This window comes from Sphaeramia orbicularis, chromosome 15 (genome assembly GCF_902148855.1).
Source record: "Sphaeramia orbicularis chromosome 15, fSphaOr1.1, whole genome shotgun sequence".
In the NCBI taxonomy this organism is placed as follows: domain Eukaryota; kingdom Metazoa; phylum Chordata; class Actinopteri; order Kurtiformes; family Apogonidae; genus Sphaeramia; species Sphaeramia orbicularis.
In genome coordinates, this window is record NC_043971.1 from 18,962,108 (window position 1) to 18,989,979 (window position 27,872).

General features: G+C 36.7%; 3 protein-coding genes across 8 annotated transcripts in view; 1 reads left to right on the forward strand and 2 right to left on the reverse strand.

Moving 5' to 3' along the window:
- Positions 1–2,314: 2,314 nt before the first annotated feature.
- Positions 2,315–12,911, reverse strand: cutc (cutC copper transporter homolog (E. coli)). 2 transcript variants are annotated; one of them, XM_030155281.1, is made up of 9 exons: positions 12,752–12,911; positions 11,792–11,870; positions 11,580–11,639; positions 8,096–8,305; positions 3,358–3,393; positions 3,021–3,154; positions 2,862–2,889; positions 2,668–2,773; positions 2,315–2,536 (listed from the first exon to the last, which is right to left on the reverse strand). In XM_030155281.1, exons 2-9 carry the CDS (start codon positions 11,859–11,861, stop codon positions 2,425–2,427), a joined length of 756 nt encoding a protein of 251 aa, XP_030011141.1. In that variant the 5' UTR covers positions 11,862–11,870; positions 12,752–12,911; the 3' UTR covers positions 2,315–2,424. The 2 variants fall into 2 exon arrangements, with proteins under 2 accessions (XP_030011141.1, XP_030011140.1); XM_030155280.1 differs by lacking the exon at positions 12,752–12,911 and adding an exon at positions 11,969–12,076.
- Positions 12,355–17,730, forward strand: cox15 (cytochrome c oxidase assembly factor COX15). Its single transcript, XM_030155273.1, has 9 exons — positions 12,355–12,539; positions 14,287–14,474; positions 14,553–14,675; positions 14,937–15,123; positions 15,220–15,387; positions 15,512–15,593; positions 16,017–16,171; positions 16,271–16,384; positions 16,881–17,730. Exons 1-9 carry the CDS (start codon positions 12,465–12,467, stop codon positions 17,010–17,012), a joined length of 1,224 nt encoding a protein of 407 aa, XP_030011133.1. The 5' UTR covers positions 12,355–12,464; the 3' UTR covers positions 17,013–17,730.
- A 25-nt stretch (positions 17,731–17,755) lies between these two features.
- The window catches only part of LOC115433783 (Kv channel-interacting protein 2), a 166,842-nt gene continuing 156,725 nt past the window's right edge, over positions 17,756–27,872 (reverse strand). For 4 of the 5 annotated variants that reach the window (XM_030155279.1, XM_030155278.1, XM_030155277.1 and 1 more), the window contains exons 2-8: positions 23,528–23,652; positions 23,336–23,405; positions 22,867–22,937; positions 22,563–22,670; positions 21,467–21,571; positions 21,262–21,324; positions 17,756–19,839 (exon numbers count right to left, since the gene is read on the reverse strand). In XM_030155279.1, the coding sequence (XP_030011139.1) occupies positions 19,792–19,839; positions 21,262–21,324; positions 21,467–21,571; positions 22,563–22,670; positions 22,867–22,937; positions 23,336–23,405; positions 23,528–23,652 (590 nt within the window). In that variant the 3' untranslated portion in view covers positions 17,756–19,791. Of the gene's footprint in view, positions 19,840–21,261; positions 21,325–21,466; positions 21,572–22,562; positions 22,671–22,866; positions 22,938–23,335; positions 23,406–23,527; positions 23,653–26,225; positions 26,325–27,872 lie in introns of all 5 variants that reach the window. The other variant, XM_030155275.1, reaches the window with a different exon arrangement.

Here is a 27,872-nt window from a genome sequence, read left to right on the forward strand (position 1 = left end):
TAAAGTTGAATTTGACATACAAAGGTCAGGGTCAGTAAAGCCCTTTCATCGAATACATACTACGATGCACATGTATGTATTGCTACTACAGCAAAAATGAAATTGGTCAACCTTTATGAGGCTGATGAATGTATTAAACTAATTTTTGCCCTTTACAAATTTTGATGAAATGAATAGGCCTATTCTTAGTTATTGTGCATTTACAAAAGACTGAAAACCACACATTAGCGTAGATCCCATGTGATGTTTTGAGCAACACTGGTCTCATTCAGACTTTTTTTGTGTACATCTGTATTAGTGTGGGCAATGACTTTTCTGCACATAATATAAATATTAATCAGTTTTTTTTGTTTTTGTTTTTTTTTTTACAATTTCTACTCTCTCCTCTATATTTTATATACTTGTAAGATGATTGACCACACAACATAGTACCAAAGGGATTATGGGTATTTAACATGGTTTCTGAAACATCACAGCTGAAATGGGTGTGACACTGATAGCCCGATTTTGTTTTTTGTCCTCTGGTTTTTTTTTTACTCATTATCTGGCAAGATTATTCAGTACAGGGAAATTCACATCTTGGTGATTTACTCCATAATGATTAAAAAAGAAAATTCTAAATTTTTAAGCCTGTTTTATTCATTTGTTTAAAAAATAACCCTGTAAAGGTTATCATTTTGCTAGGATAGGTAATAAATCAAATGCAAAATTGAATGAATGAGAACTATATGGTACCTATACGACGGTTCTCTTTTTGATTGGTATGTGTCCAATTCTCTGTATGTCAATAACTTGCTCATGAATCTGGATAATTCATTTCATTAACAAATTACCTGCACTTTCCAGCAGAGAGAAGGATAAGTTTGACAACACATTACTGCAAGCTACAGAAGAATTGGAGATTTTTTTGTCTTATATGCACAACTATGTTGATTGTCTTAGTATGCCTGAATACCTTACCTTAAGCTGCCAGTGAAGTAATAACTGCATGTTTTTTTTTATAATACTAATATGATTAATTCAACCAGACTTAAGAATATTTCATTATAATTAAAACACTGTAAACCTGTCCTCCTTGCATAACCCCAGGATATCTGCCTGTATGTGCAAGTGGTCATAAATTCTTGATAATAGGCTGTAAACAAGACCAGTGTTGAATGCTGTAATGACCCCTCCTTTGGCCACTCCTTTGGCCAATGAGGGCTGATCTGTACCTATACCCCTAATGCTCCCTGCTCCCCTGGCAGTATCACTGTGCCCTCACTTCATCTGGGTTTCTCTTATCTGCCCCCATGACCATGCACTGACCCCCAAAAACCTGAAAAATGTAGGTCAACATTATTGTTCAATTTGATGAGTCAACCCCAATTTGATCTTGAAAACGAAGGTCAATAAACTTGTCCGAAAGTTTTCCAAGTTGTACCTAAACACCAAAAATTGAGGAGATTGGATGATTTGATGGAGTAATCATATTGACACCTTTGCCAAAGGCCAAATTTAATGCGCTGACCCAAATTTGACCTTGACAATGAAGGTCAAAATTGGCACCCCAAGAACTTTTCCAGCTTCCCAAGGTAATAAATGCCAAACATGAAGATGACTGGGCGATTTGGTGAAGAATAATCGCATTGACATTGTTGTACAGACACAAAGACGGACCCCTTCAGCCGATAGCCGACCAAGGGGTAAAAAAAAATGCAATAAAACTCATTTGAAAAATATACTTCGCTTTATTGTCATTGCAAGACGTGACTCCATTTGAGACGCTTAAATCAAGCATTACAAAAAAAAAAAAAAAAATCTGTTAAGCCTAATTAGACATCCATGAACAAGTAAGATACTAGCATGATTCTTCAGCCTTTCAAACTTCAAGTATTAAAATTAACACAAATGAAGCGTGACTGCACTTCACACTGATTCTGGTAATGGCACTCATAAACCAAATGCAATAAACTGTTGGCATTTTTGGACTACTGAACAAACTGAATAAGGTCACAATGTTTCTGACACTGTAAAAAATTAAGTAGTGTTGACGTTTTTCATGATCGTCTGCTATAAATAGGGAGTGCTGTACATACATGTAGGTCAACTATATGGAACTGGAAACTCTCTGAACTCAACCTATGAACCCTGCTTAGTGCTTGTCTTTAGTTTTCCAACAATATGTTCAACTAAGGCAACATATGAGTGCAGTATCTGATACGTTGATAGGGTGCAGGGCTGTCCCTGAGCTTTAAAATTACAAGGACCATCTTTAGTAAAAAAAACAGAGACAAACAGTACCTGGTAGAAAATCTGAAAAGTGTCTTATTGTGGGCTTTGATTAAAAAAAACCCACACATTAGTATAATCAGTTATTATTACTTCTGAGGTATCTGGTTTGATGTCTGACATGATTCTCAACAGAAAAAAAAAAAAAAAAATTCACAGGGTATTTTTGGCAATTGCATTTAGAGTGCGGATTTTGCTCACATCTGCCACCTTCAGGCCATATTCAGGTGCTGAGAAAGAAGCTCCCATCGTCACACAGGTGTTCCTGCAAAATTAAATAATATAATTTTGAAAGGTGGCAACACAGAGAAAGACATGTGCCCTGTTATTCAATACAGTCATGTGATGTATGTGAACATAAATAAAAATCACAAGGCTGAATTTCCTTTAGCACACCTGAACTTCATGGCAGAATCTTTGCTGGAACGACCAGAACAGTGGAACTCCTGAGCCCCTGAACCCTCCAAAATTCTCTGCAGGTTCCTCTCTGTTATTCCTCCTCCTGTAACCATAGAGAACAAATAAATAAAATAAAATAGAAATAGAAAACACATACAAAATATATGCAAGACAAAAGTAGTCCTACAAACCTGGCATGATGCTGATTCTACCTTTAGCCTGAGTGTCAGAAAAGGTGAATTAGAGAATACAAGATCAGGAAAAATACAGAACAGTGCACTTGTTGTAAATGTATGCCATTTTTATTTACTTGCATGTTCAAATGTAAGGGTATCTAAATTTATGCATACTTGATCGATTAGCCGCTTGATGAGAGGTAATCCTTCCAACGCTGAGCTGTCACAGCCACTTGTCAACACCCGCTGGAAGCCTAATGACACCAGAGTCTCAAGTGCAATCATTGGATCGTGAACCATGTCAAATGCTGCGAAAAGATCAATCATATAGGCTTAGAATCAATATGGTGTGTTATTAGACCTTCCTGTATGTGAAAGGCACTATGCTAGAAAGCACTTAGGAAATCAGGACTCTTATGCTCCTGGGGCTTTGGGCTATTTTTCTAGGTGTAATTACTGGCAGCTGCAAAAAAGCCTGCTGTGAAAATGTGAGCTTTAAAGTGAGAGTTACCTCTGTGGAATGTGACAGGTAAGGGGCGAGCAGCAGCTGTAATGAGCAAAAAGTAAAAATGAAGATACATTTAATAACAGACATTTATCCAAAGATAAAGCATGAGGCATTCAGTCAGAATTTAGATCCATTATAAACTTGTAAATCATTGAGCTGTACATATGATGTTAAATTCTTTAAAATTACGTTGAAAAATGTATTTTACGTTATATTTTAATTTAGAATGAAACATAAACAACATAACAACCATATAATTGACTTTACCACTATTATACTAGATGTTATAATTAGCTTGACTATTGGCTGGTCATTAATATCTCACAGAGGGAATAAATGTATTGACTTGATCAATAGAAACAGCAGCTGGATCTGTGCTGAAAGCAGTGACATAGTATCCTGTTTGCTTCTTTTCTTAGCTCTTTCAAAATACTTAACAATGGTGTATAAAATCTGATATGGGCAGATAAAGCTACTGACACTTTTAACTGAGACATTTTGACCTCGCAACTGCAAGAAAAGCACAGATGTAACTTATACCATTAATAATCTTCATTTGTTTTTTTATGTTACAGCAGTGGTTCTCAAACTTTTTACAGTGGAGTTCCCCCTAAAATATACTTTTTTAGCCAAGTACCCCCGACTCTTGCTTCAGCATTTTTGATTGAAAAAACATTAAGCAAAATTTGTTCCTGTGCCAAAGGTGTCTGTTTATATTTTCAAAACTTTGTAAACACACAACATATATTTAACTGTATTATATAAAAAAATAAAGTTAAGTAAATTTCGTGTGCAGAATATAAACTGAAAAATATCCCCTTTCATTTATAAGAAAAAAATTAATTGGTCATTAATTAATAAATGAACTTTTCATAAACAAAAAATAATTACTTAGCTACTCAAATAAACTCATTTTGAATCATATAAAACAGAAATGTTCTTTTACATGTTACCAAAGCTTAAACAAGATGACAATAAAAGTATAACATGAATGTATTTATTGTGTTTTATATTTCAGCAATAATTCTCATTATTTATTTCATATTCGGTACATGATGACTTATTTAATGTATTTTTCCCCCAAAAAATGTAAGTACCCCCTGGGCTTCTTCCAAGTGCCCCTGGGGGTACGCATACCCCACTTTGGGAACCCCTGTGTTACAGCATGCATCATGGCATAGCATGGAACTGGAGGTGGACTTTGTTATTAAGTGCATTATTTTATGGCCTGGCATTTTGTTTAAAGAGCTGCACTCGTGTGTCTTTTACGTTGTTGTGAGGACAAATGTAATGTATTTTGTGTTTTTTCTCAAATGTATAATAGTTAAAATTCTACTTCCTGGTTGTGGAGGGGCGGGACCTAGACCTCACCTATCAGGCCACACCCAACCATTTAAGAGGAACAACACATCCTCTTGTCCTTTGTTTGACGAGGCATACGGCCTGAGCAAGAGACTAAGTTTAACACATTGACTGGATATAGATGCAGACCTGAGTAAGTTAAACTTTATGTTGTGGTTATTTGAATTTCCCTAAGTATGTTCGGAATTGTATTGATAATAGAGCTATTGTTTTCCTTTGTTCAAGAGTTACATCATCTGATCCGTGTCAACATCTTATCTGTTCATCCTGTACATAATCCTGCTGAAGACTAAAATAAACTCAAACTGAATTCCTGACCAGTTTCATATCTGACCGTATGCCAATGCAGAAGCTTTAATTATTCAATCTAAACCAGCCCTTCCACATCACCCTTCAAAGTTTTTACAATAAGTCATGTACTGAACAAATTGAGGTCCGGGTATTTAAAAATACAGAGAAATGAATCCTGATTATTATTTCTTTATTTATTGCTGTAAATAATATGCTATTATGATCTATTTGAGATACTTATGGCATTGATAGAGCATGGTGTCATATTTCATATGCTCTAATAATAGGACTTTTCTGTTGTGTATTTCAGATCTTTTGTGATTCAGTTTTACGATTATGGAGCTATAAATCAGGAACAGATGTATTTTGATTTTGGTTATTTTAGTGTCTTTTACACTTATGACCTCACTGTTTGAACCAAAATCTGAATCAAGGTTTTTTTTATACATTTGGTCCAGGTACGTTTACTTTCAATCTATAAATTATGGGAATGGACTAATAGGCTCTGCTGTTATCATCTACATACCCGCATTTTCCTTCATAGATGGCATCAACACATTTGCCTCATTTTTAATTTTATCCGTTCTTCTTCCTTTGTGTTTCATGATGATAGGATTGCATACCTTCCTCTCATTAGTCTGAAAATGTATACAATCTATTTTCCATTAACCACCATTAAAATGACCATTTCTATTTACTGTTGTCACACTGTACATGAACCATGGATCAATCTGACTCGAACCAAGGCCACCTGTTTTAGTTGACCCAAAGAAAGGCTATTTCCTCTGCAACATGACCCAGGGAAGGATTCATGCCTGTAAATTTGGTTGAGATCAAACTGGAAAGAATTTACATATTTTCAAGTTTAATCAGGCCAAATGAGGTGAGTGTGAGAGTACCTTCAAGGAAAGGACAAATTGTGAAATATAACTCATAATTAGAACACATTATTTTGTAGTCTCTATATTTTGTTATATATTTTATGTATATTCATTTCATAGAATTCTTACTTATAAATGGGTTTTAGTTTCAGTCTTGTTATGTTAGATATAGTACTTTGTCCTTTTTATGTTCATTCTTTGTAATTTTCTTCTTTTTCCTCCTGTTCTTTAAAACCATTTACTGTTCCAACAAATAACAAATAACAATAATAATAATAATAATAATAATAATGATAATGTCAGCTCTGTGTCAAATCTCAAGAGACCCAATGACACATGAGATTAAATTGTTAATTATTATCAATTAATTATATATAATTATATTTATAATAACATAATAATAACATAACATAATCAGTTACATAATCAGATAACAGTATCCTTCAACCATTCACTTATGTATGTAACAAATCATTTCAAACAGGCACTTTTCCAGAAAATATGAAAATAGCTAAAGTGATTCCGATTTATAAAAATGGTGATAAGCACATGGTGTCAAATTATAGACCGGTGTCACTGTTACCATAGTTTTCTAAAATTCTTGAGAAACTGTTTGTAAAGAGGTTAGATGACTACATAGACAAATATAGGATATTAAATGATCACCAGTACGGATTTAGGAAAAAACGATCAACATCTTTAGCAGTAATGGAATTTGCAGAAACTATAGCAACAGCGGTGGATCAGAAACAACATACTGTTGGTGTTTTTATTGATTTAAGGAAAGCATTTCACACAATTGATCACTCAATATTACTCTGGAAATGTGAAATGTATGGTATAAGAGGTGTGACGCAAAACTGGTTAACAAGTTATTTACAAAATAGGTCTCAGTATGTATCAATTGGAAATACAAATTCACAACTTAGAAAAGTAACATGTGGGGTCCCACAAGGTTCAGTTCTGGGACCCAAGTTATTTATACTTTATCTAAATGATATTTTTATGGCATCTAGTAAGTTAAAATTTACAATATTTGCAGATGATACTAATTTGCTTTATTCGGGAGCAAATATGAAACAAATATTAGAAACTGGAGAAGGAATTGAGCAAGTTAAAAAAATGGTTTGACGTTAATAAGTTATCACTTAATGAAGATAAAACAAAATTTATGGTTTTTGGTGGTGCTAGGGGAAATGATGATATAAAACTGAAAATTAATGAAATTGAAATTGAAAGGGTGTATGAAACAAAATTTTTGGGAGTGATTATTGACCATAAACTCTGTTGGAAACCACAAACAGAATATATCCAACGCAAAATGTCCAAAGCTGTTGTGATTCTTTATAAAACTCGAGACTTGTTAAGCAAAAAATGTTTGCATATGTTGTATTGTTCACTTGTAATGCCATATATGTCATACTGTGTGGAAATATGGGGCAATGTGTATAAAACTAATTTAGACCCAATAATTAAACTCCAAAAAAAAGCTATTAGAGTCATAAACAAAGCTGGTTATCTCCAATCAAGTAATCCACTTTTTGTAGAATTTGGTTTACTAAAATTTCTTGATATTGTATATTTAAAAACAATGGAATTTATGTTTCGCGTTAAAAGTGAACACCTTCCTTTTTGTATTCAGAAAATTTTTAAGTTAAGAGAAGGACATTATAATTTAAGAGGGATGTTTGTGTTTGAAAAATGTAAAGTAAGAACAAACGTTAAATATCACAGTGTTTCAGTTATTGGTGTCAAGCTATGGAACGAACTGAAGGATGAAGTGAAATTGTGTAGCTCATTGTTGAGTTTCAAAAAGAATTTTAATTTGTCAAATTATGAAGGGCTATGAAAGTAATATGATTACAAAATAACTTATTACACTGAATGTAGTATAATTTAAGTTTAAGTATTTATCTGCTGCAACTTAAGGTGTGGACATGGACTAAGGATGTAAATAGGAGAAGCAGAAATAAGCCTCCGGCTTCAGCTTCTTCCTTTTTCAGTTACAAAATGTGTTAATTTTATGTTTGTTTTTTTAATATGTAGGTGTTTTGTTTTGTTGTTTTTTTTTTAATATGTATGTGTTTTGTATTTTGTATTTAACTGAAATAAACATTCATTCATTCATAATTTATATCATAATAATTATTGATAACACAACTATTATTATAATCTTATCTTATTATTATTGTTGTTCTTATTATTACCCAGTAACTCCATGCAGAGTTCTGCATCCACTCGTCCATCCTCTGTCAGGGCTCCCAACACGAGCCCACTGGCTCCGTGGATCTTCATCAACTCTATGTCCTTCTTCATCACCTCCACCTCCTGGTCTGAATACAGGAAGTCTCCTCCACGTGGCCGAATCATAACATAGACTGGTATTTTCACGTACTGCTTCACTACCTGCAGCAGACCTGTAACAAATGGTGGTACATGTCAGAAATATATGCTTTATTACCTGGTACCATTAATAAATACACAGAAATGAACTGGAATATCAACAATACATCTGACTCCAGCATCTCCTGTTTTGTCAATGTTGTAGTAGTGTTGTAAATGTCCATTCATCATCAGCAGGGGACACAGTAGAAAGTATCAAAATTAACTTTACCCAAAACCAACAGTTTTCCCTCACTACTGACAACTCCACTGTCTCCCCTTCCCCACAGGTTAAGAGTCTGGGTGTCATCCTCGACAGTACCCTATCTTTTCAATCTCACATCAATGACATCACTCGGTGTGCATACTTCCACCTACGTAATATTAATCACCTCAGCCCCTCCCTCACCCCCCATACCACTGCTATCCTCGTTCACAGCCTTGTCACCTCTCATCTGGAGTACTGTAACTCTCTCCTCTTTGGTCTCACACACAAATCCCTCCATAAACTTCAATAAGTTCAGAACTCTGCTGCTCGCATCATCACCAGGACCCCCTCCACTCACCATCTCACTCCTGCCCTCCAACAGCTCCACTGGTTCCCAGTTAAGTTCTGGATTGAATTCAAAATATTCTTATTGACATTTAAGGCCATCCATAACCTCACCCTTCCATATCTGTCGGATCTCCTTCATGTTGCCACTCCCTCTTGCCTCCTCAGATATTCCTCCTCCATCCACCTCACTGTTCCCTCTGCCCGTCTCACCACCATGGGGAGCAGAGCATTCAGCCGCTCTGCTCCCCAACTCTGGAACTCCTTGCCACTGGAGCTAAGAAATATCCCTTCACTCCCTCTTTTCAAATCCAAACTCAAAACCCATCTGTTTAGGACTGCTTTCTCTTTGTGAACACAATTGCATTGTCCAATTTTTTTAACCTGCCTTTTATTTTTTAACCTGTTTTATACTCTCCTGTTGTACTGTACGATGTCCTCGAGTGCCAAGAAAGGTGTCTATAAATTAAATTTATGAATATTATTATTATTATTTCCAGGAGCTATTCTCACTAATAGCTTGATGATGTGTTTTCTGCCTCACATTTACAACCTACATCCATAATACACCACTTCAGTTTAAGTGTCGAACAACAGGTGTTCCCCATATTATTAACCATTTATATGGCACTCATTGAAATACTTTGAAATTCAAAACATCAACCACAGTGTGTTATCGGAGGATATAAGAAGACTTTATTGCTCTTGTGAAATTTTTCAAATTTTTTATTGTCATGAAGAAAATCAAGGTTAATGGAGTTACCACATTTAGTTCCTTACTCATAAGTGGCAAAAAAAAATCTATGAAGTATATATGAAAAAATACAAGAAAAACCCATGTAGGGTGAAAGGAACATGTATTTTAGAACATCATGTTCAGAACATTACAACAACGTAAGTGCTGATACAGACACCTGTCAACACACATTATCCCCTTGAACATCATTACCTGCATTAGTACCATTAGCCTACTTCACGGTACCTAACAAAGCAGTTACACTCACTGTTCATGCAGAAGTGGATCTTACAGACCCTGTAGACCACATTTGAGCTGATATGGTTGACTCACTGTCCTTACTTTAAGTGTTGATGTCACTGTCTTCTGATGTATGTGAAAATTACCAAAAATAGTTACTTTCCTGATAAAGGGTTAAAACTATAGAATGACATTTGTTCCAATATAAAATTCCAGGTGCAACTTCTGAGTTCAGCTTGGAGAGAGATTTGTGTCTGTTTCAATCAAATATTCATCAGTTGTACTATTACCTTCAGACTCTTGACTCTGACATGGTTGTTTAATTGCCAATACTATCTACAGTTTATTGACACGCATCTTTCAGGGTTGGTATTGGTGATTTCCATCTTCCATAACAAAATATAAGATCATGACATAACATTCTGATTATTATATTGAGCTAGATAGGGAAATACACATGTTGGCAGCTTTCAGCGTGTGTTCAGTTATATACCACAATGAATTTATGATACACTTCGAAAGACAGGGTGCTTGTCATTTTTATCTCTAACTGTAGTTTATGGTTGGTGCATTTACTCGGGAAAGTTCCGTTAAAGTAAAACGTATTTAACTCCTTTGAATATTGACAGTCTAAACTGCAACTGTTTGTGTCTATATTTTCAGTTGGACAGACTACTACAGATTTTTAACAAACACTTTGAAAAGATCTGATCACCTTAATCCTCCAGGGTCAGTGATCATGTTGGCGCAAAAAGATTGCATGATGTTTTCAAAGTGAAGTAACAAAACAAAACTAGGTTACGTGGAGTCAACTTAACTAAAAAGTAAAGATTTGAAGCTCTCTCCAAGTTTTTGTTTGACATTGATAGGCACTGTACAACCAAAGATGTAATAGGTTTAATTTGATCGTACACAAATATTAAATTCTAGCTTTATATGTTCATATTTGCAATGTATATTTACCAGGAGGTATTGTGATCACTTTGCTTTGTAAGTTTGTGTGCGTGCGTGTTTGTTTGTTAGCAAGATAACTCAAAAAGTTAAGGACGGATTTTCATGAAATTTTCAGGAAATGTTGATACTGGCACAAGGAAGAACTGATTAAATTTTGGTGGTGATCAGGGGGGCAGATCTGTCTTGGTGGAAGTCTGCGCTCTCCGAGTGCTTTTCTCGTTTACTTTTTGAAGTTCCAAAGCAGTTTACTGAGCATGTTTTCATTTTTTATTGCTATAAACAGTTTTTTTTTTTTTAAGTTTGGATTTAATGATTTTGGCTGTTTTTTTGTGATTTTTTTTTTTTTTTTGTATATTTGGGCCTGATATGCAAGTAAATTTAGTAAAAGTGAAAAAAAAAAAAAGTATAGAATCAGACTGGTGAATATGTGCTAAAAAAAGACACTTAGCATGGGTACGGTAAACTTTTTTTAAATGTGGTTTAATCTCCTGAGACTCAGGAAAGCAAAACAATTTGGCTTTTTTTTAATATTAAACAATTGTCTTGATGTCGACACCAGAATCCATAGTTTTTCAGATACTTTTTTTAATTTTATTTTGTGGAATGTCCTTTGCAGCAGACAATATTTTTGTTCTTTGGATAAAATAGGCTCAGACTAAGGATTAACTCAGCAAATATTTATTGCAAATATGTGTGAACGTATTTAACTTATAGTATGAGGTAGGATTTACCTGATTGCAAGGGAAATCGGTGGTAGTGAACTTGTAAAAAAGCCAAAACCTGTACTTTCCTGGGTCTCAGGAGGATATAAATATAAAGTACTCACCTAGACTGGGAGTGAGCCCCCCCTCCAGGAGGCTGGAACACAGCTCAAGTCGACCTGCACCTATGAGGACAGAGTCTTATCAGTACATACTTAACATATGTCAAACGGAAACATTACACACCTATCACAGATTTTGTTGCTTGTTTATTAAGCGGGGCGTGGTGAGGTAAACAGGAAAAGCACCACTAGGTTTTCTGCCGTACTTTACTGACCTCCTCGCTCAGCATTAACTGCAGACTCCACGGAGTCCACACACACTTCCATTAAAAATCCCTCTGCCATACTGACACTCTGGACAGAACACAAACACAGACAGATTTAGCCATTTATTCATTAAAAACACCTCCACAATCTGAAATGGAAACAACTTAAACTTTTCCGATAACTACCTGTCAAATCGATTCATCGAACCTTTTCAGTCGACTGAAGCGATATAAAGTTGTATGTTTGGGTGAAATGACAGGCTGCAGACACTAAAACGGCTCAGCAGTTTCCGGATTGTTTAATTTCTATCTAAAAGTATAGCGTGTGGGCGGAGCTACTAAGGTTTACGCTGCAAAAAGACTGTGTCCGCCCGTGCGGGATATGCAAGAAACTATATCGTGCATCTACCAGGCGTCTCAGATTTAGTACAAAAGACAAAAATAAAACGTAAAATATTTTTGGTCAAATGTTTTGTGCTGTGAACATTAAGCATTGTATTTTTTTTCTTTTTTTTATTACGAGAAATTAATATGTACAAAATTAGCTCGTCAACTATCTCTGACGTCACGAGGTCAAAGTTGACCTCTACATGGCAGCGTTACGAGACATGGTTGTGTAAGCTTGTAAATTATAACAGTATCAAAAGACCTGCGTTTCGCTTGCAGACCTGGAGGCTTAAAGATGTTACTCTCTTCGTTACGGACAACAGTTTTTTGCGGGTGCAGAAGTGCAGGAAAGGGATTTCAACACAGTAATGTAAGTACAGCTAAATGCTAACATTAGCTAGTTATACTACATAGTATCATATTGTATTAGCATAGAAAGGTCAGAGTGTTTGCACGCATTATAAGAGATAAAGCGGGATGCCCAAGGGTTTGTAACAGCTAAACACACACCTGATTCTGCGTCTGTTCTATGTATAACATTTGATGTCATTATTTAAAGTCCGGCATTTAATGTAACGTTACCTAGCTGGTTGTACACAGCAGCAGTCACGTCCGCATGTAGCCCAACTTTATCCCCTCCAGTGTTTTTACGACGATGCATTTCATGGTGTTGGAACGTAACATTTGACGTATCAGTTAACCTCTAGCTAGTTCCATAAGCTCAAAGTGAGGTTTAAGTTAACGACACAGATGACATTTTAACCTTCAATGTTACATAAAAAGGAAAATGAAATAACCAACCTAACCTCCATCTCTATCATAACTCTGCAAACCTTGGGTGTTCCTCACTATCCCATGCCCTACCCTTGACATATTCATGATAACTGTTTTCCCAGACAAACCCGACTAATGCATAACCCAGGGATGACTATCCCGGTCTTCGAGAGCTACTATCCTGCATGTTTTAGATGTATCCCTCTTCCAACACACCTGATTCAAGTGGTAAGTCTATCATCAAGCACTGCAGAAGCCTTATAACGACCGTCAGGTGTGCTGGAAGAGGGAAACAACTAAAATATGCAGGTTAGTAGCGCTCGAGGACCAGGATGGGCTCCCTGCACAGCCCCAGTACTTCCTGAACTTCAGGTGGCTCCTTTATTTCCTGTCTTTCATTACTGGACACAGTGATTAATCCAGATGTGCCTAATTAATCAGTAGTCACAACAAGATAGAGCACGCACACCTTTATTTATCAGTGTGTCCAGTAATGAAAGACAGGAAATAAAGGAGCCACCTGAAGTTCTGGAAATAGTGGAGCTGTGCAGAGAGCTCATTGGACACCCCTGGCATAACCTCATATTATTTGGTAGGTGTCACAGTAACAGTATTTGTCATACTATAATAATTACTTAAATTGTGTCAGATTGATTAAAATAATGGCATTACATTTCATCACATTTAATAATATTATTATTATATGTGAAACTATCACACAATTGACTCATGTTCAGAGTAAAACTGTTACATGTCATGTTTAATGCGATCCATGTTTGTTTTGTCTTCATGTAATTTGTCTACTTGAATCCACGTATAAGACCTCAAAGTGTCCAAATTAAGGATATAGGAATTGCAAACCTTAACTAATCAGTTTCTATTAAAATAGTAGATATTTAATCGATCAGTGTTGTTGATAGATGATGCTGATGCCAGACAAACAACGGAATGTTTAAAGGTATTTGAGTCTTTGTAACATTATTTTTTAGAGTACATATTTTTGATGCAAGACAGCAGGTAGATGCCACTGCCATCAGTTAAATTATAATATGACATCTCATTTACAGATACAGATAGGAGTATAGGCAGACGCTAATGTTTGGATGATGTATAGGTGCATCACCAGTCTGCATTGTATAGCCCTATATTTATCTCTCAACTAGAGACATTTATCCACATTTCAACCAGTCTTTTTCCAGTATCTTCATCTGTAGCTGCACATGTAAGGACAAACTAAGCATAGGATGAGAAATGATGCAAAAAGTATCATATTTATGCTAAATTGCTGTGTCAAATATTTTTAGATATTTGAAATGATCTCTCCCTCTCCTTTTCTACATCAGCGGAGTCCACAGTTGCGACAATGGCTTGTGAAGAGAAGTCAGAGCACCATTACAGCAGAAGCGGGGGCCTCCTCCAGCCCAGCAGCAGCCACTGTCCCCAATGCAGCCACAAATCGGATAGTAGGTAAATGGTTGCTTGGCTGCAGTGGGCTTGTTGTCGGAGCTGTCGTTTTGGGTGGTGTCACAAGGTAAACTGCTTAAAACAAAAATGTCTGTGTTTTTAAAGGGATTCTGGTATGGTCTTTAAATGCTGTTTTTCCATTCAGACTCACAGAATCTGGACTTTCCATGGTTGACTGGCATCTGGTAAGAGAGATGAAACCACCACAAACACAAGCAGAGTGGGAAGCAGAATTTTCTAAGTACCAGCAGTTTCCTGAATTCAAAATGTAAGATTTTTTAATATTATTATTAATATTATTCTTTACTATTACAACAGACACACATTTTCACAGCCTTAACATGCAACCAGTTATCTGGATGTTCAATTAGCTATTATTACAATTCTGTCACATTTCTGAGGCTAATAATTAAAACATTTAAACTCCCATTTAACACTTGTGTTTGTAAGCTCTTATGTATATCTCAAGTTTATTTAGTTCTTTGACTTAAATGTACAGTATCTTGATTTTTCCTGTCATATATTCCAGATTAAACCATGATATGACTCTGCCAGAGTTTAAATTTATCTTCTACATGGAGTGGGGTCATCGAATGTGGGGCAGACTCGTAGGACTTGCCTACATCCTCCCCACCATGTACTTCTGGAGGAAAGGATACTTCACTCGCTCCATGAAGGGAAAAGTGCTGGGTCTTTGTGGATTTGTCTTCTTTCAGGTTAGACACTGAGTGTACAGTTTGTTGTTTTATCAGTAATGTGTAATGTTGCCAGATTTGTATTCAACAGATGTAAAAACTCACATATCCTCTTAGGGTCTCCTGGGTTGGTACATGGTAAAAAGTGGACTGGAGGAAAAACCCGAATCGTATGACATCCCACGAGTCAGCCAGTATCGTCTTTCTGCTCATCTTGGCTCTGCCTTGTTACTCTACTGTGCCAGCCTCTGGACAGGTCTAACTCTGCTGCTGCCCCAACACAAGGTACTGAGGCAGCTGTTCGTCTACAGTTTTCACTCTGCAGAGATGCACCTTTTTAACTAAGACCTACTTCTGCAAATTGTAATTTTAGACTGTATTTAACATGATTCCATGCAACTTTTTTCAGATGGTAGAAACCAAACATCTAATGCAACTCAGGAGGTTTGCCAAGGGCACTGGTGGGCTTGTCTTCCTTACTGCTCTTTCAGGTAAAGTTTGTGCTTCATACTGCAGAGGTCCCGTTCACACCTTTTAACTGTCCACATGTTACTAGATCTGACTTCTCCTACATTCAGATAAGAAACCTTATCAAACATTTGCTTCGTGAAAGCAAGAAGTAAAAACTGTCAAATGTTCTTTGCAAATCCATCATAAATAAAACACTCTCACAGTTAATGATGAAAGTCTAAGATGGAGAACTTCTGATTAAAATGTTGAAGTTAGAAAACATTTTAAGAATATTCATGTAAACCATTTAGTATACTCAGGACAATATCATTTATAAATTCCATTAAATTTAAACAAAGTTGTAAAAGCTAGTTCTGTAGTTGGTAGTTATATTTTCAAATAAATAAGTTGTAACTATACAGATCTACTGTATATATAACCTTGGTGAAAATGTTTTGTTGCAGGTGCTTTTGTTGCTGGTTTGGATGCTGGCCTGGTGTATAACTCCTTCCCTAAGATGGGAGAACGATGGATACCTGATGATTTACTGGCCTTCTCTCCTACCCTCAAGAATTTCTTTGAAAATCCCACAACCGTGCAGTTTGACCACAGAATTTTGGTATGTTATACTTTTGTTCTCAAATAAACATTTATACCATTGCTCTTTATCATTTAAGGATTTGCAGCAGCTTTAAGTTGGTGATATTTTGTTTTCTAGGCAATCTCCTCTTTGACAGCAATTACTGGCCTTTATTTGTTCTCAAGAAGGATGGCTCTGCCAAGAAGGGCTAAAATCGCTATCGGCGCTCTTACAGCAATGGCCTATGGACAGGTAAGGCATCAGTCAGATGAGTCATTATGTGCATTCCCATAAATATACTTTATGCACAATTTGGAGGTTTGTATTTCAAAACACAAAAATTTGAGAAACTAGTTTTTGTACTCACTTTAGGTGTTTTCTGCCTTTAGAGTTCATGCACATAACAGTGTTTGGAAGACGTTTAAGTTCTGACGTAGCTAACATGTAATTCACATCAGATGACTGGTCCCTGTTGTCTGTCACAGGAATTTTACAATACCAGTGTACCAATTTTATAAACGGCAAGAGTGCTCCGACTACTTCTGTTTATTAGAGCCATGTCTAACATAAGCAATAATTTCACCTTCTGCTGACATTAGGCAGCCTAGTATATTCACTCCCAAACAGTGGGTCGAAATGCACCTAATTCCAATTTTTTGCTTAAATATGTATGTTACATTGTGTAGAATCAGGAAGTGACTTTTGATTGTCATCAAACTCAGCAATTTGGCTCTCTCTCTCTCTTCAGGTTGCTCTTGGTATCAGCACCCTGTTATTGTATGTTCCCACTCCACTTGCAGCAACTCACCAGTCCGGCTCAGTGGCTCTCCTCTCTCTGGCCATCTGGGTGCTCGCAGAGCTCCGCAAGGTGCCCAAATAAATGTCTACTTAGCTATGGAAAACTCCAGTCCATACTAGCCACACCTCAAGCCTCTAAGAATCAGAAGTGCTCATTAGGGAAAAAAGAGAAAGATTTCAGAGCTGACAGTGAAAAATATTCCTCATTTAAGACTGGACTTTATGCATTTGTTAAGGCTTCTTTCCTGTGGTGAAAGAGCCCAGTCCACGTGTGGGAAATTGTATTAAAGTGGGGCTATTTTGATGATTGTTGTTTATAAAATTTATCAAGCCTGTAAGTAAGGAACTAAAAGAATTGTGAGTGGATGCATTAGATGCTGAGAAGACAGTGTGAGGTGATTATTTTGAAGCAGTTCAAACACAGTCATGCAAAAGCAATAACAGGAAAAAATGTCTAGTTACTGTCATTTAATGACACCAGAAGATTTTAAAGTAAGGCTACATATTTGTTCTGGAGCTAGCTATAGTTCTGCATCATAAGGAATACAACATTGTTTGTCTTCATGTGCAGGGCATTAATGTGACTGAAATTCTGAAATCTGGTTTCTCAGAGGCTCTTGACTTGAAGTTCAATCTGATGTGGCTGTTTGGAATAAGTGTATGATTATGTATATTTAAATTATGAAGAGTTTCTTGCAGACACAGGATAAATTATAAGCATTCAGATGTTGCTTTGTATTGTATGGTCGGAAATGTAAATCTGACTTTCCATGTTTTAATAAAGAAAATGCTGTACAGTGTTTTAGAGTCAAACTCCAGTCCATGTTGCATAGTAACTGTGATTTTATTGTCTCTGTACAAAATATACATATTTTGAATACATAATGCAACCAGTTGAGGCTAGCTAACTAGACAGTCAGTACAACGGGTTAGTAGGTTTTCATTTTTTCTAGAAGACACAGTACATGCGGGTATAGACAGGTTTTACTTGTGGTTAGGAATGAAAGTCAAAAATTGGCAAGAAACAATCAGAGCCAAACCACTTTTTTCTCAGAAAAAAGTTTAAAAAAGCAGAAGACAGAAAATAAGTTACAGGTTGGAAGTGCATATATTCATGAGGGCTGTATTGTACCCTTATACTGTCTCACAGGAATGAAGAGGTGTGGGATGAGCAGAAAGGTGCTGATACATGGTAAAGAACGTTATTGCTATTTTATGGTTATCTTCATTTAAAGGACACTACAAAATAATGCCTTGAGTTCCTGTGGTACTTGAAACATCTTAAAGAATATTTGGTGAATTAACAGAAAAGTGACTGAAATTTCTCTTTAGTGTTCACTTCAAGATTTAAAACCTAAAATGATGCTTAGGTTTAGAGTATTAGTATACCAAATTAGATCTCCTTTTAACTCTGATTGCCCCTTGTCCAATTTACTCAACAGTATCTCCCTCTCTCTTCACCCACTGGTGGGCTTTCTTAACGTAGTGGGTCAAAATACCTCTTAATTTATATCGTCTCTTTGGTGTTACAGAGAGAGGGAGAACATGGAGGGGAGGCACAAAAAAGAAATGTGTATGATATTAAACCATGTCGCTCTCACTACCAACGCACATACATACTATGCCTCTTTAATAGAGTGAGATCGAATGAGCCTAATTGAATGGGTTTTGAGTTTTTTTGTTGTTTTTTTTTTCTTTTTTTGGTGGAACCTGCTACAACCACATGACATTTCCTTTTACAATAATTTCACAAGTACGATCTAATTCCCCCTTTGAATGTATATTGTTAGACAAGTACAACTGTGGTGTGTAGTCCTGTACTGAGAAAAGCCTGCGATGGTCAGCTCGTCACACTCCTAGCACGATCCCCACACTGTACTGCCTACTTGAATATCACACCACTGGGAATGCTAGAAAATGCACAACAGTCAATAGACATCTACAGCTAGGACTGTAATAGGTTGGAAGGCCAGGAATTATTCTACCAGAATTTCATGAATGGAGGTGGTTGTCTGGTTAGCGTAGGTAAGATGAATGACATCTCTTTCTTTTACACATGCACACGCACATACACAAAGGGTGAGGCACCTGTGAATGACTAGGAACAGCAGACAGACAAGCAGACTTTGGAGTATCTCTGTAAATACATAACTGGATATTAGTGACATCATCATGCGATATTGAAATCAGTTCTTCATGGAAAACAACACCTCCATCTGTAAAACAGGATGGATTTCCCCTCCCATCTGTTCTTCCCTTCTGGAAGAGCGTCCTTCTGTCTTGCGTCCACTAGATGGTAGTAGATTCATTCCTATATATGGCCGGGGAATCAGCAGTCTTGCAGCTCCAGGGAAGTGGTACCCACATGCACAGAGGCAGGATCAGATTCACAAATCCTAATGTCAGCCATAACAGAGAAAAAGGGGTAAACATGATCTCAGATCGTAGTTTAGGGGGGAATCTTCGTCCCTCTGAGTTCAGCCATAACAGGCAGGTTCTTCCATCAGCAGCAGTTACAAATAAAAGTTACAATAACACAGGTGAGGGGTCATAAGTGAGCCAGTATCTGTGGGCCCGCTGCTTGCCTTCTGTCTCTGGGGGGAAACTAAGGTTCTGCATGATGAGAAAGGGAGTCAGGTTAACTCCGTTGTCGCTTGAAAAATGGCCACTGGGCGTCCAGGAAGAGGGAGAGGGCTGCAAATGCCCTTCAAACTCACAGCTTTCAACAGAGACACCTACGAATCAGAAGACATCCACGCACACACACATACAAACAAGCATTCACAGATCATTCCTCTCTCACAACCTTGATTCCTCTTACACACACCCCTCCCTGGTGCCGTTCTCCGTGGTCCAGATTCTTAGATGACATTGTCAAACAGCTGCATGGACTGCATGATGTTCTCATCCTGGACAGAGAGATAATGTTTAGATAATTATGCTGATATGTCTGATTTGACATTTTTCTGATTTATTAACATGGACTAGTCATATACTTCCTGTTCTTATTCCATTGAACCTCTACCTGTACATGCAAGGTCTGATTTCACAGTTTTGCTCTTAACTTAAAAAAATATCACATAGACTTTCAACATAGTTCCTGTCACTGCTACTCACTGTACATGTACCTGCTAAGACTCGATGAAATGCTGGTTTCTTGACTATTACTAGCAAAAACAAAACATCTGGTGGTGTCAGGGCTTTCTCTTAACAAGTTCCTTTACTGTGTAATCATCAAAACACTTATTCAACCACTGCAGACTGCATATATGTACAACATTAGATTAGATTAGATTAGATTAGATTACATTACATTACATTTTACTGAATAACATTTTACACTAAAAAAAAAAAAAATCTGTATTCATGTATGGATGCACAGGGCATTTTATATATATTTTATTTTTGTTCATATTGTCTTCATTGTTGCACATTTTAAAATATCTTGAATACCTCACTCATACTCTTTTATATGTAATTCAGTTCATTTGTTGCTTTGTTGATTATTGTTCACTTCACAGCCCTTTGAAATGATGTTGATGCGGATGTCGATGATGTTGTGATATCAAATATCACATAAACTGTGTCCTGATGAGCCGGGATTGCAGCCAAAAGGTAATTTAGGAGATCCATACAGCTTAGAAACTCATATACGGCCATTACATTAAAATGCTAACGCTGTAAACAATGGGTTAGTCGGCTTTAATCGTTTCTAGAAAACACAGTGCATACATGAATAGATAGGCTTTACTTGTGTTTTGTGTTTTTCCAGAAACAATTGGAACTGAACCACCTATTTTTCCCAGAGGTAAAAAACATGAAAAAAGGGGGAAAAAACACCTACAGGTTGGTAGTGCATATATTCATGAGGGCTGTATTGCAGTCTTATGCTGTCACACAGCAGTGAAAAGGGATGGGATGAGCAGAAAAGTGCTGATCCACAGTAGAGAATGTTCCTGCTATTTTAATGTCTTGATTTAAGACATTATGACTTGAACTAATTCAGTACTTTTAGCATCTTTATTTAAGAGTATTCAGTAAATAAACTAGAAAATTAAATAATGCTATAATGTACACTTTGCATTACGACTGATAGCATCCCTGTCCAATTCCTAACACTATTTGGAGTTTAGACATGGCCAGGTTTACAGTTTTCCACTGTTTTAACTCTTTATTTTGTGATTTTAAAAAATCCCCTTTCTGTAGTTTAGACATAGCAGAAAGATGTGAAAACTGTATACATTTTTTCATCTCACTTTCAGCGCAAAAAGTACAAATAAACATTACAAAACTTTCAACTATGAATGTGACACATATTTTTATTATTGTACCTTTTTGCATGACTCGATGAATTCCTCTATGGTAACGACTCCATCTTTATTCCTGTCCATTTTCTAAAATAGACACAACAGCAAATGTTTAATCACTGACAAAATATGTTCTCCTTTAAATGGGCTACTTGTTTGTTATCTATCACCTTATTTTTGTAACTTTAAACTATATAATTAGTAAAGAGGCAGCATTTTTGTGTATGACCTGGAAAAAGCTCTCCACGTGTTCTCTTGGGGCGTCATCCTGCATAGTGGGGTATGTGTATTTCCCCATCATGTCATAGATAGACTGCATGATGTCCAGCATCTCCTGCAAAATATTAACAACAAGGAGAATAATATTTGCAAAGATGCAATGTGAGAGCAGAGAAGACCTGTGTGTTTTATGTGTAACCTTGTAGCACTGCATTATGTAATAACGGTGCAGTATGTAATAATGTAATCATTTTTCACCTCAGTATGTAATAATGCCACATTTTGTAATTACATGCTGCAATTTTGTAAAAAAAATTCTCGAACGCATTTTGTAATAATCTTTGCTGAATTTTGTAATAACTTATTACATATTGTAACAGTTATTACAAAATGCAGGTGTAGCACTTTTTTAAAAGAAAATGTAATAATTTGGTGCGTTATGTAATAAACCATCGAAAAACCATTGTTATTGATGCCTTAATTGGAAAAACCATCATACCAGCAGAACAACATTAAGCATTCCAGCTTAATTACAATTCAGTGTAAAAAAAATTAGTAGGATGTTTTATCAGCCATTCATTGGAAATATTCCAAATCTTTTTGTTAATAGGCAGTTTGATGTTCATTTACTTTTATCCCCTGTTGTTGCATTAACACACAAATGGAGCTGGAATAAAGATGTTTTTTTTTTCCTGTTCTATATTTGTATTTGTGTTATTAATGCTTCGTATCATGTATAATATTTGCATGACATAATCCAGATTGCAGGTGTGTATGTCTTCCACAATTTCAGTGCACCGGTAAGTTTCTTGTTAGTAATAAAGTTAATTAGTGCAGCTTTTGTCTGTAGTTTGCAAAGACATTCTCCATTGTAATGAATACAGTTACATTTGATTTAGCTTTGACCAATGAAACATCCTACGAGTTTTTTTAAAATGAATTCTAATTAAGCTGGAATGCTTAATGTTGTTCTGCTGGTATGATGGTTTTTCCAATTAAGGCATCAATTTCAATGTTTTTTTAATGGTTTATTATTACATAATGAGTTGAAAAATTATGACATTATTACATATTGCACTATTATTACATAATGCGGCGCTACAAACCTCTTTGGTGATGCAGCCGTCCTTGTTCAGGTCATAGAGATTGAATGCCCAGTTTAGCCGGTCATTAATGGTTCCTCTAAGGATGATAGACAGGCCAAATACAAAGTCCTAAGACAGAAGGGAGAAGATGCGGGGTTGTTTCAGAAGTAAACAAAACCATGACACAGTGACTGAAGTCAAATCGTGAATACATAAACCTCTATGTGCAGGTATTTTGAAAGGATGCATATTCATGTAGGAACAGCTGAGGCAAAATTCATTTGTTTTTACTCTCAAAGGAGGCCGATATAAGAATAGAGCTCACCTCAAAACTAACCGAGCCATTCTTGTTAGTGTCGAAGGCTTCAAACAGAAAATGTGCATACATACTTGAATCTGTGAAGGTAGAAAATTCCAGTAACCCATGTGCCCTCAAAACATGAAGCAAAGTCTTTGAACAACCAGGATTAGTAACAAGCTAAATATAGCCTAGATATAAAAATAATTTCAAATACAACTGGAGGCAAGTGGTTAACATTTCATCAACCTAAATATCATGGAGTGAAAAATTGCCTGGTCTCCTACAGCTGTGAAGAGCCCGTTCTTAAAATTTATCTAACATATTAATTCCATTGTGCTGACAAAAATCAATGGGGAAACGCGTCCCCCCCTGCAGCATCAAATCAATAAAGTTGTTAATTATTTTATTTGCATTTTTCATGAGTGGAGATAAAAGGGCACAAATTAGCATTATGGACACAGCGGAGGCCCATTAAAGTAAGTCGACAACTCACCTCCCTGAGGAAAGAACTGCGAATAAATGTTCTTAAAGTTCTCTTCATTCACCACACCACTCGGACACTCCTGGGATGTAAATGTGAATAAAGAATTAGTTCTCACTCCCTGGTAATTTCAGCTTTAGTCCCAAACTAGGATTGCATTAGCCGTATCCCATGTTAATCACTTTCTTCAGCAGCCACACCTACATTTTTGAAGCCCCTGTAGAGAACCTGCAGCTCCTTCTTGGTGAACTTGGTTTGCTCTTGCAGCTTGTCCATGCTTTCAGGACGATGACACACAGTGGATAACTCAAAGTCATCTTCCACGCTGTCTGTGTGAGGGAGAGACCAGCGTTAATCTACATTTGTCAGTATCACACCAAGATAATGGATACTATGACCTTGTCAGCATATATTAATACAGTCATCAAGCTTTTAATATCTTTAGCTCATGTCGGAGGATCACACCTAGAACAAAATCATATTCTTTATGCAAAATTATATCTTTCATTAGTATCACTTTATATCAAGATGCATTAAGATTAGCAGGATACTGATTCTTTATTTACCCTCAAGATGATTAAGTGGCTCAGAAATGGATGGATGATTCTTTATTAGTCATTATAAAGAAACTTAATTCTGCATGACCAAATTCTACAGCTACCATTTCTCTACTTTTCTGCACCTTTCATCTTACTCCCTATTGATAGTAAGTAAGGGAGCTGTTATATATGAATTACAGTCCTAATATCTTTGCTCAGCTTGAACTGTATGAGATCATTTTAACCCATAAAGACCCAGTGCTACTTTTGTGCAAACTTTGAAATAAAATTTTCTCTATATCTAACCTTTCTTAAAAAATTTATCATCATTTATTATAATATTATCTTCTGTATTTTGCATTTTATCAGTACAAATCAGGTATTTTCCTGTATTTAATTCAATGATCATGTATATGTCAGGGTAGAGACTGCGATCTGGTAGGATCGGTGATTCTACCAGTAGAAACTCCGATCAGAGTCTCTACCAGTAGAAACTCCGATCAGAGTCTCTACTGGTAGAAACTCCGATCGGAGTCTCTACTGGTAGAAACTCTGATCCTACCTACCTAACCCTAACCCTAACCCCTAACCCACATCTGGACTTTTTAGTTAGTCTCAGCACGCTCACATAATATATAAATAATTTATGGAAAGCACCAAATATTAAAACCATTTGTGAAATATAAAATGACAACAATTTTCTCAAAACCTTTGGAATTTCAACATTAACTTTGCATTTGGCAATTCTATTGGTAAGATCAGAGTTTCTATCAGTAGAGACTCCGATCGGAGTTTCTACCAGTAGGATTGGAGTTTCTACCAGTAGAAACTCCGATCCTATTAAATGTTTGGTAGGATCAGAGTTTCTACCAGTAGAGACTCCGATCGGAGTTTCTACTGGCAGGATCGGAGTTTCTACCAGTAGAGACTCTGATCGGAGTTTCTACTAGTAGAGACTCTGATCGGAGTTTCTACTGGTAGAATCGTCGATCCTACCAGATCGCAGTCTCTACCCTGACATATATGTTCATAAAAGCTCAGATTAAGGTTAAAGGTTATTATATTAAAAACAGAGAAAACTGAAAAAAAGTGACTTTTTCAGTAAAATATATCACTAACTGAACATAAACCAAGCATTTCCATCTACTGTCATTTATCAAACTCCATGGAATCAATGTTGCAGAGGATGACAGTGTTTCCGCGTTCACTACAGAGCCTCTGAATGTCCAAATGGGTCATATCTGATGACCATGAAAAGATGACAAACTGCATTTTACACCAAATATTTGCATGTATTGACAGGATTAGTGCATCAACAGGTATTAAACATTTTAGATCAGTAGATGCTTTTGGTTGGTGATGGATGTTTGGGTCTTTATGGGTTAAAGCCCGTAGGCCTATTAGTTGTAGAACATCATCATGCAGGATATGGCATTAGTGAACGCTTTAAAATGACTAATTCAGTGTCAATATGCTGCTAATATCTATGCTAATAAGCAATCAGCTGTGATTACTTATTCAAAGCTTTTAGTGATTGAAATCTGCTATATGCTTCTGTCAAACTACATTATTCAACATCATAAAGCAGTTAGTGGTCAATAAAATATCTATAACATATATGAATTTCCAGACTGCGAACAGACGATCATAAAACTCAAGAGGGGCAAAAAAGTTTCCCGAAGACAAATTCTCCCAAGGTCTGCAGACATAGTCTTTACACAATCTCTTTGTCCATTGTCATTCCAGATGTTTATCTGGAAAAAAGGTCCTTTCTCCACTTAATTGTCAGCTCAAATCATATGTCATGTCATATCAGTGATTAGACCTTCACAACATGATAACTGGCTCTTTGTCATCCCAGTATATCTCCTGAAGTGTGAACATCCACACAATTCAGAGCATATTGCATTGGCTTACATTCATTTCTTGGAGACTTCCACCATAACCACAACGTGCATAAACCTAACATTCATGTCAGACTAAATCTATATTTAAAACAAGTCTTAGGCATCATATTTAATGATTTGCTCTATGGGGATCTGCATTTCATCCTGTAAGAGGAGCTGAGCCTCCATGTGTGACTGTGTAAACAGATTTCCAACCTCAAAACACACACATACACACACACCATGGCTCAAAGGAACATCATCCATTAAAGCACAAAACAGGAAAACATATCTAACCAATCAGTGGCAATAATAAACTGCCTTAGTCAGGTTGAGCATATATGTGTTATTGTATCACACTATGTGGGTCAATGAGATGGTTGAATATATGTAGTGTATGTTTGCATCTGTTTTATTCACTCTAGAGCTTCGGCACATTGAGAAAAGCAGGTGTATAGAGAGTGGAGAGTCACTTGCTTTGACTGATTGAGGGGGCAGCCGAGGGCTTGCAGCACGGCAGCAGCTTGAGGAATCGCTGCTTTATCGTTTTTTTGCTTTGGCTGGTGGAAGGATTACCTGCAATCACCAACCATAGCACAAAGGTTAGACACACGCTCTGCACACAAGCCTGTGTTTATTTCTGTTTTATAAACACACACATGCACGTCCAAAAAAACACACTCCATGCAACAGACGGATGCAACAGACTGATTCATGCCTGTTAAAGTGATGATTGCCTGCTGACCTGGCTTAGAGATGGGAGACCACGAGTACCGGTTGAAACAGCAGATAATATCACATAAGAGAGGCACAGCGAGACCCCTAGAAAAACACAATGTTCCTAATCAGACCGGCTTTCATATCATAATCCCACTTTCAGCAAACCATAGGGGGTTTTGCAAAGCACCTCATTCAGAAAACGAGTCAATACCATCAGTTTTAATTCATAACGTGTCCAAATAGGGCAACTGTCACAACAAAGTAGAATTTAATGTACCAGAAAACTGTGTTTCCACACTCCTTCAACCAGAACCTATTACAACCACCGCCATATCACCACTTCATCTCAGAACAAGTAAATAAATAAATAAATAAATATAATAATAATAAGCACGTCATTTGTGTGAGTCCCACAGAGTGATAACCTCTCACCAACCTGATATGAAAGTCAGAAAGATAAAGTAAATTCATACCCAGACACAAACCCATGTACTTGCCTCTCAGTTTCCATGGTAACAGTCCCCTAACCCCTTTCAGCAGGACCCCAGCGGTCTGAAGGATGAAGGCCATGATGGGGTGAAAACCAATACAAACACTCTTGTGAGTATCTAGCCTTTGTGATGTGTCACTCTGTTTTCCCTCTGCTGCATGGAGCCTCAGGGACTGTGGCCCATCTGACCTGTGGTTCTGGCATCATTTGGAGCCAGAGCAGGCAGAGTACATCACCTAGTGGGTACTGATTAATATGTCCAAATGCTGCACTGTGCCTGCAGGTCTGTGAGTGGGTAAGCACATTATCTTGTTCCATATGGACCTACAGTACATCTTGCCACAGTGGAGCAAAACAGTGCAGTAGAATAAAAGCCAACAACATGTATTATCAAGTCAAACATACTTTAAAAAGACTTAAAGATAAATATTATGTGCAATGTTACAAGTTTTATAACTGAATGAGGATAGATATGATTGTTACAGAGTATGATATCATTACTACTGTTATTATGTGTTATTCCTCAGAGCTTTGGAAATATTCATTCATTCATTCATTTTCTGAACTGCTTAATCTTTAAGAGACTAGTAGGGGTGTCAGTGCCCCCACCTTTGCACGTCCTGGAGGGCTGACATATACAGAAGAACAACCATTTATCTCACAATCACACCTACATGTGATTTAGATTGACCAATGAAACTATTAAGGTGCATGTGTTTGGATGGTGGGTGGAGGTTGGTGTACCCACACAGAGAACACAGGGAGAACATGTAAACTCCACATAGAAAGGCCAACGCCAGTGTGATGTGAGAGTGCTAACCACTGCACCACCATGCTGTCCTTTGGAAATAATGTTCCCTAATATATTGATTATAATAAAAACCTCTAGAACACAGGTGTCAAACATGTGGCCC

Excerpts from the sequence above, each read along its gene's own strand:
- cutc (XM_030155281.1), bottom strand. The coding sequence starts at position 11,861 with ATGGCAGAGGGATTTTTAATGGAAGTGTGTGTGGACTCCGTGGAGTCT. Across the intron at positions 8,306-11,579 it reads GGGGCTCACTCCCAGTCTAG|GTCTGCTGCAGGTAGTGAAG; the intron begins GTGAGTACTTTA and ends CATTTGTTACAG. Across the intron at positions 3,155-3,357 it reads ACCTGTCACATTCCACAGAG|CATTTGACATGGTTCACGAT; the intron begins GTAACTCTCACT and ends ATCTTTTCGCAG.
- cox15 (XM_030155273.1), top strand. The coding sequence starts at position 12,465 with ATGTTACTCTCTTCGTTACGGACAACAGTTTTTTGCGGGTGCAGAAGT. Across the intron at positions 15,124-15,219 it reads GTGGATTTGTCTTCTTTCAG|GGTCTCCTGGGTTGGTACAT; the intron begins GTTAGACACTGA and ends ATATCCTCTTAG. Across the intron at positions 16,385-16,880 it reads CAGCAATGGCCTATGGACAG|GTTGCTCTTGGTATCAGCAC; the intron begins GTAAGGCATCAG and ends CTCTCTCTTCAG.